Source organism: Oratosquilla oratoria, chromosome 10 (assembly GCF_046742065.1).
Source record: "Oratosquilla oratoria isolate Oo_2021 chromosome 10, ASM4674206v1, whole genome shotgun sequence".
Lineage (NCBI taxonomy): Eukaryota > Metazoa > Arthropoda > Malacostraca > Stomatopoda > Squillidae > Oratosquilla > Oratosquilla oratoria.
Genome location: NC_134786.1, coordinates 59,513,827 through 59,531,164, shown reverse-complemented (window position 1 = coordinate 59,531,164; position 17,338 = coordinate 59,513,827). Strand labels below are relative to the sequence as shown.

At 44.9% G+C, this 17,338-nt stretch overlaps 1 protein-coding gene across 1 annotated transcript in view; it reads left to right on the top strand.

Annotated features, from left to right (window-relative positions):
* The first annotated feature begins 9,054 nt into the window (after window positions 1-9,054).
* LOC143028921 (uncharacterized) overlaps window positions 9,055-17,338 on the top strand; it is a 113,172-nt gene continuing 104,888 nt past the window's right edge. Inside the window, exon 1 of the mRNA XM_076191274.1 lies at window positions 9,055-9,206. Within this exon, the coding sequence (XP_076047389.1) occupies window positions 9,055-9,206 (152 nt within the window). The remainder of the gene's footprint in view (window positions 9,207-17,338) is intronic.

Genomic DNA, 17,338 nt, shown 5'->3' with positions numbered 1-17,338 from the left:
ATAGAAACTAGAAAACGTTTAGATGTTCAAGTGAAGTGAACATTTAGAGACAAACATTTAACAGAGGTGTTGTGACAATATACCATATAAAGAGACAAACTAGGAACGATTAGATTTCGTTCAAATGAACATTGTGTGGAGAAAACAGGTCTTCCAGGTGGGTGCCCGCTCATCTTCGTTCCAGAATGATATAGTCTGGTTGTAACCAGAATAAAATATGTGAAGAATGCCGCCGGATTTATATATATATATATATATATATATATATACCAGACAGGTAGTGAGTTAGTAATGTAATAACGCTATCGGTAACGCAAGTGCCCAGCTCTGATTGTATAATGTTTTAGAATAGGGAATATCAATGTTGTAGTTTAGTTATTATTTTACTGAGAATATTCGTAAGAAGTAAACACTGCTCCATTTTTTTTTTTTTTCTTCTTTTCATCCAAATCGGTCTAAAGGAAATTAAAATCGGTAACACATTGACCTGACCTATCCGCCGGTTAAGCGCCCAGCTCTGATATATATATATATATATATATATATATATAAATATATATATATATATATATATATATATATATATATATATATATATATTTCAGTATGGAAGTGTGTCATATCCGCAAAAATCACTTGTTCTTGGCTAGAATAAAATATTTGTTAATTTGTTTATTTAGTATATTTCATTTGCTTATTTATGTACATGTTTATTTGTTTCTAATATGTTTTGTTTTATTCTATTTCATTTCATTTACTATTAATATCATAATTCGTTATATTATTTACTTATTTTTATCTTTTTTCATTTGTTTCATTTTGCGTCTCACTTGACATAAGCTTCAATTATTCTTTCATCATTATGATGTCACAACGTATGTAAAAAAATATCACAACATGCAAGAAATATAATATAATTTAATCTTCTTCACTGTCTTCAACATGAAGGACAAAGCCCTTTCATACAACGACATCACGTCATAGAAGGTCCCGATCGAAGCGTCTGTAAAAATATGTTCTAAATTCACCACCAAGTCTCCTTAAACTTAATTTTTTCATCTCGTCCTCCAGATAAATAAAGTAATTGTCGTTAGATAGAATAGAGTATGTAGATGGCGTTATAATGGTTTAGACTGAATGAGAAAGTTGAAATATCGTCAGGTTGGTTGGTTTGAAATAGTGTCCGTTGCAAGTTCCCATTTTCTATCGTGACAGGTGAGCGCGTTATGACGTCATCGTCGGTCACTTGTCTTGTGCGAAAATATTTTACATCTATCTATTTGTTTTGTTATTCTTTTTCTCTATTACTATTTTATTGTTTTATTTGATATGTTAATGTGTTATTCATGATCAAAAATTCTTAATTACCAACCTTCTTAGTTTTCTAGAAAGTTTTTAATTGAAATCTAAGCATATTATAATCCTAAAAATCTATAAGAATATTACAAGACTGAGGATATAGGCTCTCAGGAAGAAAGGAACGTTTGTCGCCAATTATTCCATATACAGAATGTGGATTGTTTACTACCATGGTAATAGTTACAATGCTAATAATTCTCTCTCTCTCTCTCTCTCTCTCTCTCTCTCTCTCTCTCTCTCTCTCTCTCTCTCTCTCTCTCTCTCTCTCTCTCGCTATATATATATATATAATTAAAAAAGTGTGTGTGTGTGTGTACACACACACACACACACACACACACACACACACACACACACACACACACACACACACACTCTCGGTGGCGCAGTTGGTAGAACGATGAACTACTAGCATGGTGGTGCGCGTAGTGCTTGGTTCGAATCCTGCCCAGGGCCGAAATTAATTTCGGTACAGCTGCGCCTCGGGTCGTTACTCTGACTCTCGTGGGCGGGGAGTTGGGTGTGTGTGTGTGTGAAAGGTCATAGCATTACCCATAGATCGGACCTACGAGCTCTGAGCTCTCTTCCAGGAGGGAAATAGCTGTCGATCACGAGTCGAACACGTGATCCAAAAGACCAAGTGAATACACTGGCGCCCTGAACAGTCACAATGTCTTCTGGGCGATCGATGACCCTGCTTACAAGGCCATCTCCTAGATTATGGTGGCCTCATAAAACGTATCTGCTTAAAGACAGTGAAGATATGTTGGGAGTCTGCATGGGAGCTTACTAAGGATGATCCTCTGAGGTGCAGGTGTTGATGTAGTACTGCATGATCCCAGTGATTGATTAATTGAATGATTGATTGATTGGGTGATTGATTGGCAGGACCATGATGCCGTAGATATCACGTGTGCTATCTTAATCATTTGCCTCAGTTTATATTAGTAATATTATTATTTTATTTTATTCTATTTCAAATATTGCTTATGTATTCACTTTTTTATTCTTATCTAATTATTTATTTGATCTTTTTATCTTTTTAGTTGTCTATATATATTTTATTTTATTTACTTGTTTATTTTTTTATATATTTATTCATATATTTATGTATTTATTCATTTATTTTCTAAGGACCATGCCATTGCTGCATATCCCAATCTTGGTTGGATCAAATTCATAATATCATTCCTCTCCTTTTCGTCCTTTTACAAAATGTCCGTCTCAAAATAAGAAATGTTTATGGTGAATTCGACTTCTGGCATGTATAAAATATGTGATGTCCTGTAGTTTACGTAGATTGTAGAATCTTTATTACGTCTGAAAGCTTCCCCTATTTCCCTTGTCCCTTTAAGCCCCAAAATTCCCCATTTAGGGGGGGGGATTCTCCTTTAGGGGGGATATTCCTCCCCCCCCACTGGTCGAGAACCTCTAATGTAGGATTTATTAATTATACAATTATACAATACCCGATGTTATTGTCCAAAGTATCAGTCCTTTGCCATTTATGATTTTCACAGAACATATACATTTTAAATTCTTAATTTTTCTGTACAAGGAAATATTTCGCACTATAAACTAGATATTTTCGATAAAAATCAAATCAAAGGATTCCTAACGAATGCTATATTTGTGCTATGATATCCGTCGTATGGCTTGAGACTTGTGACAGCGACTGTGTATGAAATGTCACAGTGCATGTGTCCGTCTGCTCTCACTTTCATAATTTCCCTCCACTGTCTCCTGTGTCTGTGAACCAAAGATGATAATCTTTCTCTCTCTCCTTTTCTCTCTCTCTCTCTCTCTGTCTATCTCTCACTCTCCTTTTTTCTCTCTCTCTTTCTCTCTCTCTTCTCTCACTTTCACTTTGTCTCTTGTGTCTTTAAAGTAAAGATTCTCTCTCCCTCTCCCCCCTCTCTCTCTCTCTCTCTCTCTCTCTCTCTCTCTCTCTCTCTCTCTCTCTCTCTCTCTCTCTCTCTCTCTCTCTCTCTCTCTCTCTCTCTCTCTCTCTCTCTCCCTCTCTCTTTCTCACTTTAACTCTCGCTTTGTCTTTTGTGTCTTTCCCAAATGGATGACGGACAGGCTGAAAAATGGGAGCGGAATAAAAAGAGGATTTTACATCAGAATAAAAAAATGGGGAAACACACCTTAGATCCGAATATAACGATATGGCAAGACGGATTAAAAAGAACACGCGCACAGCGAAACGTAACTACGAAGTTAAGGTTGCCAGACAAGCGAGTTCCAACCCAAAGGGTTTCTTTCATCTCTGCAGAACATAAACTAAAGAAAGGATAGGCCAATTAAAAACGACGAAGATGTCATGATAGAATTGGAGGGAAAAATGAGTGACGCGTTTATAAATATTTTCTCTCGGTGTTTACAAAGGAGAGGTTAGATATGGTACCTGACTGCGATCCAATTTACAATGGGGATGAAGGAAGTAGACTAGTATCAGCATTAGTATGGTAGAAGTAGTGAAACAGATTGAGACTTAAAGCTACAAAATCCCCGGGTCCAGACGAAAATTTTCCGAGAGCGCTTAAAGAGTGTGAATTTTAAATCTGCGACCATTTAACGGAAATATTTAACAAGTCGGTAGACACCGGTTTTGTGCCTATTGCATAGGGGCAGGCAAATGTTATTCCTGCTTTCAAAAAGGGATATAAATCCTCTATATGCAACTACAGGCCAGTTATAGGTTAAATGTTTGAATCAATAATTGCTTATGGAATCAAAGATCACATCGAGACATCATTTGATTCGTGACTCACAGCATGGTTTCTCCAAGGGTATGTCATATGACTAATCTTCTTTATACACAAATATATACAAAGCGTCAGATGACAATGATAGTTACTATGTTATTTATCTTGACTTTAGCAAAGCGTTTGACAAGGTGCCCCAGCAGAGACTCCTAAAAGTCAAAGCCTATGGCATAGGAGGAAAAGTGTTTGAATGCATTAGAGCTTGGATCAGTGAGAGAAAACAGCGGGTCACCATAAACGGTGTAAAATCCATATGGGAGAATGTTTCTAGTGGAGTTCCCCAGGGCTCGGTTTTGGGTCCTTTATTGTTCATTATGTATATAAGCGACTCATCATCCTCTTCTTCTTTTTCTTCACCCTCTTCTTTCTCTTCCACCTTCTCTTTCCCCTTCCTCCTCTGATTCCCCATCCCACACCTCTTCCTCTTCCTCTTCCTCCTCCAAAACTACCAACTCTTCTTCCTTTCCTCCTCCTCCCCTCTTCCTACTTCCTCCTCTTCCTCTCCTCCTTCCTCGTAGCCACCACCTCCTTCACAACCACCACTTACTCCTCTTCCCCCTCCTCCTCCCCTTCTCCTCCTCCCCTCCCTTTCTCCTCTTCCTCCTCCTCCCCTCTTCCTCTTCCTCCTCCCCTCTTCCTCTTCCTCCTCCTTTTCCTCCTCCTTCCACGCAGTTACCACCTCCTCCACAACCACCACCTAGTCCTCTTCCCTCCCATCCCTGTCTCCTCCTCCTCTTCCTCTTCCTCCTCCTCCTTATATCACTCCATTATCCTCCATCTTAACCTTAAGCTGAGGAATGGGTCCGCAAAGAATCTTCCTGGGTCCATGTCATTATCCCATTCAATTCGGTGACGCTTCTCGGATCTTCTTCCTCCAGCAAACACCAGAAGCTTTTATTCAGCTCAAGGGTGACCTTGGCTTGTGTTCACTCCGTAGCTGAATAGATTCGCCTGGTGTTAGCTTCGAAAATTGATTAAATTGAAAACAAAGTTGAAGAATAGAATTGGTATTGAGGATTGTATCACCGTAATGAAGGGTCGAAATCCCGAGACTGAAATGATGGAGGTGGAGGAGGAGGTGAAGGGGGTAGTGGAGGAGGACGTGGAGGAGGAGGAGGAGGATTACGGATAAGGGGGTAGAAGTCTTCGGTGGGAGAGGGGAGATGATGGGAAAGAAGAAAGAGATGGAGGGAAAGGGGGAAAGTAAGGGAATGGGGAGGGGAAGGTGGAGGGAAAGGAGGGAGGGAGAAGATGGAGGAAAAAAGGGAATAGGGAAGGAAGGGGGGGAAAGAGAGAGAAAAAGAGAGAAGGGAAAGAGAGAGAGGAAAGGAAGAGAGGAAGGAAGAAGGGGAAGGGCGGGAGAAAGGAAGAGAGAGAGGGAGGGAAGAGAGGAAGAACAAAGAGGAAGGGAAGGGGGGAAAGTGGGAGGAGGAGAAGGTGGAGGGAAGGGGGAGGGGGAGAAGATGGAGGGAAAAGTATTAGAGGAGAAGATGAAGGGAAGGGGGGAGATGGAGGGGGAGGGGGAGATGGACAGGGGAAAGGGGAGAAAGTCTGGGTCATACAAATACCGGTGACCTAAGCTGACTTGGGTCAGTCTCTCCTGGTTCTAACGTAGACGCTCAGTGACGAGCGAGGTCACGGGACCCGTAACATAGTATCGCGGCACGAGCCAAGTCGGTACGGGTGAGCCACCCATGCTGAAGAATGCAAATCTCACCCTTTCGATCTGGTAGTCCATCCGGTCCGTTTATTCATGCCCGGTTGCACACGGACGATGGGCCTTGAGAGGGAGAGGGAGGGGAGGAAGAGAGGGAAGAGGAGAGGGGAAGAGAGGAGAAAGGAAGAAAAAGAGGGGATGGGAGGGGAGGAAGAGAGGGAAGAGGAGAGGGGAAGAGAGAGGAAAGGAAGAAAAAGAGGGGAGGGGAGGAAGAGAGGGAAGAGAGAGGAAAGGAAGAAAAAGAGGGATTGGGAGGGGAGGAAGAGAGGGAAGAGGAGAGGGAAAAGGAAAGGGGAAGAGAGGGGAAAAGAAGGGAGGGGGGAAAGGAAGAAAAAGAGGGGATGGGAGGGGAGGGGGAGAGGGAGAAATGGAAAGGGAAGGGGAAGTGAGGGAAGGGAATGAGAAAAAGGAAGAAAGGGAGGAAAGGAGAAAAGAAGGGAGAGGAAGGGAAGGGGAAGAGAGGGAAGAAGGAAGAAGGGAAAGAGAGAGAGGAAGAAAGAAGGGGAAGGGAGGGAGGAAGGGAGAGAGAGAGAGGTAGGGAAGAGAGGAAGAACGAAGGAGAAGGGAGGGAGGAAGGGAAGGAAGGGAGGGAGTAAGGAAGAAGAGGGAGAAAGGAAGGGAAAAGAGGAAGAAAGGAAGGGAAAAGAGGAAGAAAGGGAGGAAGGGGAAGGGAGGGAAGGAAGAAGGAAGGAAAGGGAAGGAATAGGAGGAAGGAAGAAAAAGAAAGGGAAAGGGAGGGGAAAGAGAGGAAAAAAGGGGAAGGGAGGAAGAAAGGAAGAAGGGGAAGGGAAAGATATTGGGAAAGGGAGGGAGTAAGTGAAGGAAAGGGAGAGAAGAAGAGAAGGGAAGGGGAAGAGGAGGGGAAAGAGAGGAAAGAAGGGGAAGGAAGGAAGAAAGGAAGAAGGGGAAAGGGAAGGAGAAAGGGGAAGAGAGGGAGTAAGGGAAGGAAAGGAAGAGAAGGGAAGGGGAAGAGGAGGGGAAAGAGAAGGAAAAGAGGGGATGGGAGGGAGGAAGGGAAGGAAAGGAAATTTGGAAAGGAGGGAAAGGGAGGGAGGAAGGGAAGGAGGAAAGGAAATGAGATGAAGGGAGGGAAGGAAGGGAGACAGGGAGAAAGGGAAGGAAAGAAGGGACGGGAAAGGGGAAAGAAGGCAAGGAGGGGAGATAAAGGAAGAGAGGAAAGGTAAGGGAGAAAGGAAGGAGGGAAATGGGAGGAAGAGAGAAAAGGGAAAAGAGGAAAGGTAAGTAAGAAGGAAAGGGTGGGAGAGGATACAGGAAGGGAAGGAAAGGAGGGTAAGGGAGGGAAGAAGGAAAAGAAAGAAGGGGAAGGAAGGAAGGGAAGGAGGGAGGGAGGGATGGAATGGGAGGGAGGAAGGGAAGAGAAGGATAGAGGAAGGGAAGGAAAGAAAGGGAAGGGAGGGATGAAGGGAAGGAAGGAGAGGAAGGGAGGGAAGAAGGAAAGGAAAGGAGGGGAAGGAAGGAAGGGAAAGATGGGAAAAGAGGGAGGAAGGGAAGGGAGGGAGGGATGGAAGGGAAGAGAAGGGAGGGAGGAAGGGAAGGAAAGGAGGGGAAGGAAGGTAGGGAAAGAGGGGAAAGGAGGGAGGAAGGGAAGGGAGGGAGGGAAGGGAGGGAGGAAGGGAAGGAAAGGAGGGGAAGGGAGGAAGGAAGGGAAGGAAGGAGAGGAAGGGAGGAGGGAAGGATATGAAAAGGAGGGGAAGGGAGGGACGAAGGAAAGGAGGGGAAGGGAGGGACGAAAGAAAGGAGGGGAAGGGAGGGAGGAAGGGAAAGGAAAGGAGGGTAAGGGAAGGAGGAAGTGAAGGAAAGGAAGGGAAGGGAGGGAAGAAGGGAAGGAAAGGAGGGAAAGAGAGGGATAAAGGGAAGGAAAGGAAGGGAAGGGAGGGAGGAAGGGAAGGAAAGGGAAGAGAGTGGTAAGGAAGAATGAAGGAAGGGAAGGAAAGGAGGGGAAAGAAGGGAGGAAGGTGGGGAGGGGAAGGGAGGGAGGGGGAGGAGGGGGCGTGTCGACGCCTGCGCAGAGAGGAGGAGAATCGATGTTGGATGCGACGGAGGGCGTGTGACGGAGATGCACGCCAAGAGTCACAGGAGGAGCACACGCGACGCGTGGGTGTGACGTGGCACTGTTGTGACACGGAAAAGAACGTGACATGTGACACGTGACATCATGTGATATGTGAGGTGTCATGTGGCACGTGACATGTCATGTGGCACGTGACATGTCATGTGGCACGTGACATGGCATGTGGCACGTGACATGTCATATAGCACGTGACGTGTCATGTGGGACAAGATACAAAAAGATATAAATCATAGGACACGAGTCACACTTGCGTAATATGACATTGGAAGAGTTTGTGTCATGTGACGCAAGACACAAAAAGACATGCATCAAAGGACACAAGACACAGACTTATGTTATGTGACACAAGGCATAGGAAGAATCAACAATATGTATGTGCCACCTTTGCCTAATGTACTAGGACGCCCTTGATAAGCATAAAGCATCGGTGCACTGCTGTGTCGTATATCCCTAAAACACACTTTGTATGACACACTAAACACGAAGACACACAAGTCACATAGACACAGCACAGATGCACATTCTGTAGAGAAATTAGACACAGGTCCATGAGACACAATTGAGGCACCCGACACGTGAGACACATACGGCACGTAAGATACACAACACGTGAGATACACGGCACATGAGACACGCGACACATGTGACACAACACGTGAGATACACGGCACTTGAGACTCACGGCACGTGAGACGGCACGTGAGACACGAATGAAACATGAGAGACGCATGGTACGTGAGACTCGTGCGATACATGTATGTGACACAACAGGTGAGGCACACATGACACATAAGACACGACACGTTAGAGTCGCATGACACGTGAGAATTGTACATGTGAAAATCACGCGAGGTGTGAGATACAACACGTGAGAGAAAGAAAACACGCGAGAGATACACGCGATGTAAGATATACAACATATGAAACATAAAGCACGTGAGACACACAACACGTGAGACGCAGATGATACGTAAGTCACACAACACGTGAGACACAAACGACACGTGAGACACAGGCATGTGAGAGACAGACGACACGTGAGAGGCAGATGATACGTGAGCCACACAACACGTGAGACACAGACGACACATGAGACACAGACGACACGTGAGACACAGATGACACGTGAGACACAGACGACACGTGAGACACAGACGACACGTGAGACACAGACGACACGTGAGACACAGACGACACGTGAGACACAGACGACACGTGAGACACAGACGACACGTGAGACACAGACGACACGTGAGACACAAACGACACGGTGAGACACACGGAACACAGTTGAAGGAAAGCCATGCAAGGCCGGGGAAGCTGGACCGCCGGTCAACTTTGGACGAGAGGCAAGAAGGGAAATATAATTGGCAGGGAGGGGGGAGAGGGGGAGGGGGAGGGAAGAGATAGAGAGAGAACCGGATTGATGAGAGGAAAAACGCATACGTGGATGGAAAAGGGGAGAGGAAGGGGCGAGAAAGAGGAAATGAAAGAGAGTAGAGAGTAGAGAGAAGGATGAGGGAGTCTGTATAGTGGTAGAGAGTGAAATTGGTACAATGCTTTATTCCTATTTGTCACTATTCGACTATTTCTTCACTTATTCCCAAAGTTGAAGCAGCTATCTGGAAGTCTGCGACATAATACCCTTCAGACATCTTTTATTTTCTCCAAGACTTTGCCTCTCTTAGCTCTGAAAAGAATTGTAAACATCTGGCTTTAGTCGCAAATACTGTCTAGATATATTTTTTCAACAATTTGCAATCTTCTTCATAAATTCTCTTTGTGATCTTTGCGTCCTCTGCAAACGGATTAGTTCGTTAATTAGTTTAATCTTTTGATCCCTTCTAGTTTTCAATTTTGGCCGATAAAATGATAATATGGTTTAACGTCACAAACTCCCTCCTATCGGGAGGCTAGGACGGTGCTCCTCACAGAGGATTTTGTAGCCTGGAATTTAATGAACCATGCCCTTGGTCCAACTCACCCGTGGCAGGGTTCGAACCGCCGTCACCTCAACCTTCGCCACAAGTAACGACGCTCTAATCCCGCTAGGCCAGCGATCAATAAGAAATCGTTTACATTACTACATGTGCGCTGGTAGCGTAATCAGAAGTATGCTGTGGGTTCGAATCCCGCACTCTTCTCCGGTTCCCAGCAGTGACTGTGACCTGATGACGGCTTGGGCAGGAGCTACTAAGCGCCTCCTGACGTAGACGCCTCACCTTCTTCATCAGATTATGCCATTTTTAGCTTCTCACGATTCTTTGCTGTCCTGGCTTTGTTTCTTTTTTTCTCTTCTTAATATCATTTCTTCAGTTTTTGGTCTACCACACTCCGGAAAAAAAAGTATACATGTACACGCACTCACACACACACACCACACACACACACACACACACACACACACACACACACACACACACACACACACACACACGGTCATATATGAACTCTGAGCTCTCTTACGGGAGGGAAATAGCTGTCGATCACGAGTCCCATGTGATCCAAGACAATGGTGAAACACACACACACACACACACACACACACACACACACACACACACACACACACACACACACACACACACACACACACACACACACACACAGTCTCTTTCGCTCTCTCTCACTCTCAACATTTCAGTCCTTCTCCCCTCTTTTTGTTTCCCCTCAAATAGAAGAAAAAAAAGAGAAGATATGAAAAACGCCTACTTTGCAATAATCACGTACAGCAGAACGTATCTCCAGTGGGATCTGCCACGAGGGCGATGGTGATTAAGTGCCGCGCCACTCTTGTGTTGCTATTTGCACTTTGATTGCGGCTCTGATTTCCAGGCCCGACCGCGCGCCGCGCCGCGCCGCCACGGCCGACGGCGCGCGAGCTGACGCAAACCGCTCGTGTCTACGGACATACCTTCCCCCATTCCTCCACCCCCTCTCCCTCCTCCTCCTTCTTCCCCTCTTCCTACCCCTCCTCCTCCCCATCCTCCTCCCCTCCTCCTCCCCTCCTCCTCCCCTCCTCCCTATCCTCCTCCCCTCCTCATCCCCTTCCTCCCCCTCCGTCTCTTCCTCCTCCTCCTCCTTCCTCCCCGTCCTCCCCGTCCTCCTCCCCCTCCCCCTTGTTCCCTTCTTCCACCTTCTCCTCCTCCTCCTTCCCCTCCTCTTTCTTCCTCCTCGTCCTCCTCCTCCTCCTTGTTCCCCTCTTTCTCCCCTTCCTCCTCCTTCTTCCCTTCTTCCTCCTCCCCTGATCCTTCTCCCCTCCTCCTCCTTGTTACCCCCTTCCTTTCCCTTCTCCTTGCTCCCTTTTCCTCCCCTTCCTCCTCATTTTTCTCCTCTTCCTCCTCCCCTCCTCCTCCCCTCCCCTTCTCCCTTCTCGTCCTTCTTATTCCCATTTTCCTCCCATCCTCTCCTCCTCCTCTTCCTCCCCTCCTCCTCCTCTTTCTCTTCCTCCCCCTTCCATCTGCCCTCTTTCCCTTCTTCCTCTCCCTTCCATCTGCCCTCCTCCCCTTCTTCTTCCCCCTCCCGTCCCATTCCTCCTTCGCTTCTATCCCCTCCCCTCCCCTCCTTACCCTCTCCCTCTTTCCTCCTCCCCTCTTCCCTCCTCCTCTTTTTCCCCCTTCTTTGACCCCTCCCCTTCCTTTCCCCCCTCCCTCTCCTCCTTGTCTTCCTACTCCCTTCCTACTCCCCCTTCCCCTTTTCCCCTTCACCCTCTATCTGCCCCTTCCTCCTCATTTTCCCCCTACCCCTCTCGTGCACCCTGTTTTCCTTCCCCCTCCCGTTCCCCTCCCTTCCCCTCTTTCTACTACTTTCCCATCTGTCCCACTCTTCCCCCTCCTCTTTCCCCTCCCCCTTCCGTCCACCTCTCACCCTCCTCCTTCATTCCCCCATCTTATCCTCCCCTTTCCGTCCCCCTCTCCTCTCTCCCCTCCTTTCCGTCCCCTCTTCGCCTTCCCCTCTTCTTCCCATTCCTCTCCCCCTCCCGTCCCATATTCGCCTCCTCTTTTCTTCCCCTCCGTCTCCCACTCCCAAACCCCTCCCCAACCCCTCCCCTTCCTCCACTCCCCCCCACCTTCTCCACCCACCTCATCGCTCAGAGGGCAATGGACACGCCTCCCCCCTCCTCCTTCCCCCTCCCCCCTTTCCCCTTCCCCCCTCCCCCCTCCCTAGTCTTGTGGACCACATTCCCGAGGGTCGAAAATTGTCTTTGTCTTCCCTTGTTATTTTTCTTATTTCTATTTTTTTCGTTATCTTATCTGTTATTCTTTCTATTTACTCATTTATGTGTTTACTCTTTATCTATTTGTGTGTTTGTTCATTTGTTTGTTTTCTTCGTCACGTATCAGTCTTGTCTGTTCATCGTATACATGTATTTGTTTCATTTCTGTTTATTTATCTGCTAACTTGCTTATTCATTTATCTATGTATTATTCATTTGTATTTATCAATTATATTTATCTGTTCAGTTACAGTTATTTGTACGTTCATTTATTCACTTACGTATTTTTTCGTATTATCTACTATCTATTTTCATTCCTATATTCATTCATTCATTAATTCATTAATTCATTTATTTTTGTTTCTGTCCTTCTATTTATTTGTTCAATCCCTCCTCACCCACCCCACCACCCGTCCAGTTGATGAGCTCTGATTTCAGGCCATTGGTAGTGTTGTCGTCGGTAATTAGCAAAGATTAATTGGGAAAGATGTTGATGGATGGACTGCTATTAGCTTGCATGGGGGAGTGGACTCCAACAGGCGTGGATCAGGAAGAGTGTGACACGGGAAACAACACGTAGGGAGTACCGACTCCAAGTTGCTGCCCAAAGCAAACTCGTGTTTGCGTCACAACACAGAATCAAGCGCTTTTGCACGTTTTCGTATTATGTCGTTGGTATGGGATACAGGATTCTTCTACTTGTTTTTTACGGACATGTATATATCATTTTACGCGTGTGTAGATTTTTTCGTTCGGCAAGAATATTTTCGTTTATTTTTTTTTTTCTTCTTTTGAGAGACATATGTGAATGCATTGCAAGCTGCTGTTGTTCATGCTGACATTCGTCCCTTCCATTAACGCGTAATCAGGAGATTGTTTTCGTAATACAATGAAGGGTATACACACGGAATGACACAGCACAAGTCATAGATAAAATCAGTCTATCAAAATGGAAATGGAGATAGATAAAGAACCCATTTAGAGACGTTTTGTCTCTTGTAAAGAAAATGGACTCGTCCCTCGTTTGAGTAATTTCAAAATGAGTTTGTCTTTACTTTGAGGTTGGTTGGCCATTCATACAAGTGACAATGATAAAACGAGTGTATGACAGGAGTGTTGTATGGATGTATGAATGAGAATGGATGCATTTTTTCTTCCATTTACTTTTATTGTCATTCTTTATGTCTATTTCTCTCCCCCCTCTCTTTCTTTCTCTCTCTTTCTCTATGCCTCTTCCTCTTTTTCTCCATCTAGCTATCTATTTGTCTATATATCTCTCGCTCTACTTAATTATATATCTATTCACCTGTCTCAATCAATCGATCACTCAGTCACTCTTGCGCGCGCGTACACACACACACACACACACACACACACACACACACACACACACACACACACACACACACACACACACACACACACACACACACACACACACACACACACACACACACACACACAATCACACACACACACAATCACACACACACACAATCACACACACACACATACATACATACATACATACATACATAAACACACACACATACACACACACACACACACACACACACACACACACACACACACACACACACACACACACACACACACACACACACACACACACACACACACACACACACACACACACACACACACACACACACACACACACACACATAAATACACACACGGGCGTAAGCGGGCATCGAGGAAGAGGGAAGTAGGGGAAAGCTTGTGTGTTTGTGTATCCAAACTTAGTGCACGACGCTTCGTCTGTCAGCTCATAATTGTATAAATCAGTTGATAGTCGTGGCAAGCTAATTCAATTTGCGCGAATAGTGGTTGATGAAATTCGATCCCAATCATTGTAGATTAATGTACAGAGGCAGGCGGAAATTGAGTTTGATTTTGGGTTAGGATTTATAACCAAACAGTTGGCCATAAGTCACGAAATCTTTTGACTTGGTCAGCCATCTTTAATCGAGGGGAATTTGTCCTTCGTCATAGATTTATTGTATACAATTTTGATTTCTAAATCGAAGCTACTGTATACAATCTATCCATTGTAGTCATTTTTCTTTATTCTTGCGTGTTTCTTCCTGAGTAACCCATTCCGACACCAGATTCCACGTACATACATACATACACACTACGAAGGTCCGGGTTTGAATCCCGCCCAGGGCTGAAATAATTTAATTATCGCTGCGCTGTGGGTCGTTACTCCAACTCTCGTGGGAGGGGAGTTGGGTGTGTGTGTGCATGTAAGGTCATATGAGCTATGAGCTCTCTTCCGGGAGGGAAATAGCTGTCGATCACGAGTCTACCGCGTGATCCAAGACCATGGTGAATCACATACAAATACCAAGGGCATTTTACCCCTTATAAGGGAGGTAGCATAATTCTGCTCCCACCCATTTCACCCCCACCCACTCCACTCCCATTCACCACCTCTCCCTCCCTCCCTCCCTCTTATCTTGGCTCCTCCTGGATGACGGGTCATCCCTGCATCTCACACATTGCTCAGGATCAAAAACAATGCATCAAGACAGAGGACATCCACAGCAAGGCCGCTTCATTTAATTGGCGACCCCATCCCCCTCTCCGTCCCTCTCGTATAGAAACATTGAGGACGAGAAGAAATCCCTTCGGGCTGCGTCAAAATATCATTTACATATAATCACCCCCTAACCTCCACCCCCGTCCCATACCCACTCCCTTCCTCGTAAATCAAGAAAACAGTTCTGCGTATAATAGAATAAAATCATTAAGGTGTAACATAGACACGGATAGATGTATGGCACTCTATGTGGAGGTGACAGCACCTGCTGGAGCATCTTGGTGCAACCTGTTGGTGCCCAGCGGTGTCCAAGTAGTAGAGACAGGTCCCCGAGACAAACCGTCCGTATTAGGCAAAAATGGTACATCAGGCAAAATCGTGCGTGTGTGTGTGTGTGTGTGTGTGTGTGTGTGTGTGTGTGTGTGTGTGTGTGTGTGTGTGTGTGTGTGTGTGTGTGTGTGTGTGTGTGTGTGTGTGTGTGTGTGTGTGTGTGTGTGCGCGCGCGCACGTGCGCGTGTGTTTTCTTCGACGTTCCACGCTCGTTCTAACATGTCTTCTTTTTTACTTGAATCAAATCTTCGAAATGCTTTCGGAGCTGCATGTGACATACCATTCTCCAAAGTTGGGTCCAAAGTTTAGGAATGCAGTACACAACATATCCAATTTCATTTCTTTTCAGGAACTGCGCTCTGAAGGTATTCTACTTTTCTTAAATAAGTTTTTTCATCTTCTTGCCAGTCTTGGGAAATGTATAGAAAAGAAAAAGTAATCTTAAGGTTCGAAATGTACTGCTGAATGTGACGAAATATTCTTTGTGTATTTTTTTTTTCTACACAAAATGTAATCTACGTCGTTGTTCGTCATTATTCGTCTACAGAATTTTCACTTAAATTTTTTTCCCAATATTTCCCTTTCAACAGCTTTTCTTCGGGTGCGCTGTGCAAGCCTTCTCTTCTTTACATTTCTGGCGAGTGCTTGCTTTATACAAAAAGCTTTTATGCTCTTCCTATAAAGAGAATTTTCCATCGTTTTCGTGGGAAACCTGAGGAATACAGGAGAGAGGATTTCAGGAATTTCAGGAACACAAGTGTCAGCCAAAGAGGTTGTTATGAAGTCTTAGGCTGGTGGCCCTCAACCTTTTTTCAACCCATTCCACCCCTTTCATGAATATTCAACATACGTTTGTCTTACCTTTATTTTCCTCCCAAATCCCACCCCACCAAAAAGGTAAAATGATAATGATAATCATTGATAATAATGATTAATAGTACATATACATACATATACCAAGGCTTTTTCCCCCCTTACCAGGGGGGGTAGCCAAAAAGGACAAGGCACAAAAACATTCCCACCCATTTCATCCCCGAAAACACTCCACACCCCTCCACCCTCCCTCCCATCTTAGCATCTCCTAGATGACGGGTCATCCCTGCACCCTGTCCACTGCCCTGGGTCAGAAGCAGTGTCGCAGGACACAGCACATCCACAGCAAGGCCGCTTCATTAAATCAGCGACCCCCCCTCTCCGTCCCCCCATATAAAGGAGAGGACGGGGAGAAATCCCTTCGGGCTGCGTCAAAAAATTTTGCTCACACACACTACCTCACCCCCATTCCCCCGTCCAATCCACCTCATGCATCACAACATTTTCCATATACAACCATTCTCCATTCACCCCTGTCTTCTGTCCTCTCCCGTCCTTCCTCAACCGACATTCCCCTCTTCCCCAAAGCCCCCTTCATCCCATCCATCCATCTCATCCTAGGACGTCCCCTCATGTTCACTCCCTCCACATCTGCCTTCCATACCTCCTTTACTAGTCTTTCTTCACTCATTCTTTCCATGTGTCCAAACCATCCTAATACTCTTTCATCCACCCTATCTCCCAACTCCCTTTCCACCCCTGTTCTCCTCCTCACTTCCTCATTTCTCACTCTATCTAGCCTAGTAACCCCCATCATACTTCTCAGACACTTCATCTCAAACACATTCAAGTTCCTTCTCTCTTCCTCTCTCATGTTCCATGTTTCTGCTCCATACAGTGCTGTTGGCACAATCACTCCTTCATACAGTCTCCTCTTAGCATCCATTCCCAGATTCCTATTCCTCATTACACTTTTTAAACCACCAAGGCATTTACTCGCTTCTCTCAATCTACATTCTACCTCCACCTTCACTCCACCCTTTCCTGCCACATTTGATTAATGATTAATGATTAATAATAATGATAATAATGATTGATTAGTAATAACGATCAATAAGAAATAATAATGATAATGATTATAATAATGATAATAATGATTGATAATAAGGATTGATAATAATAATTGACAATAATTGTTAATAATAGTAATAACAATAATAATGATGATGAGGATGAGGATGAAGATAAACGGTTAATGAAGAGAAACCATTTGCTTTATAACAAATTTGACCATGAAAATTATCTCATATTTGTTAGAATTTTTCCTTTTTATATTCAGATCCCTTCCATCATATAGAAATGTATAATTTGCAACATCAGGGCATTCCCCCCTCTCCCCCTAAATTTTTGTCATGGTTCCCTTGGTGAACCCCTATGGCCAACAGGTTGAGAACCGCTGTCTTAACCCTAGTACACA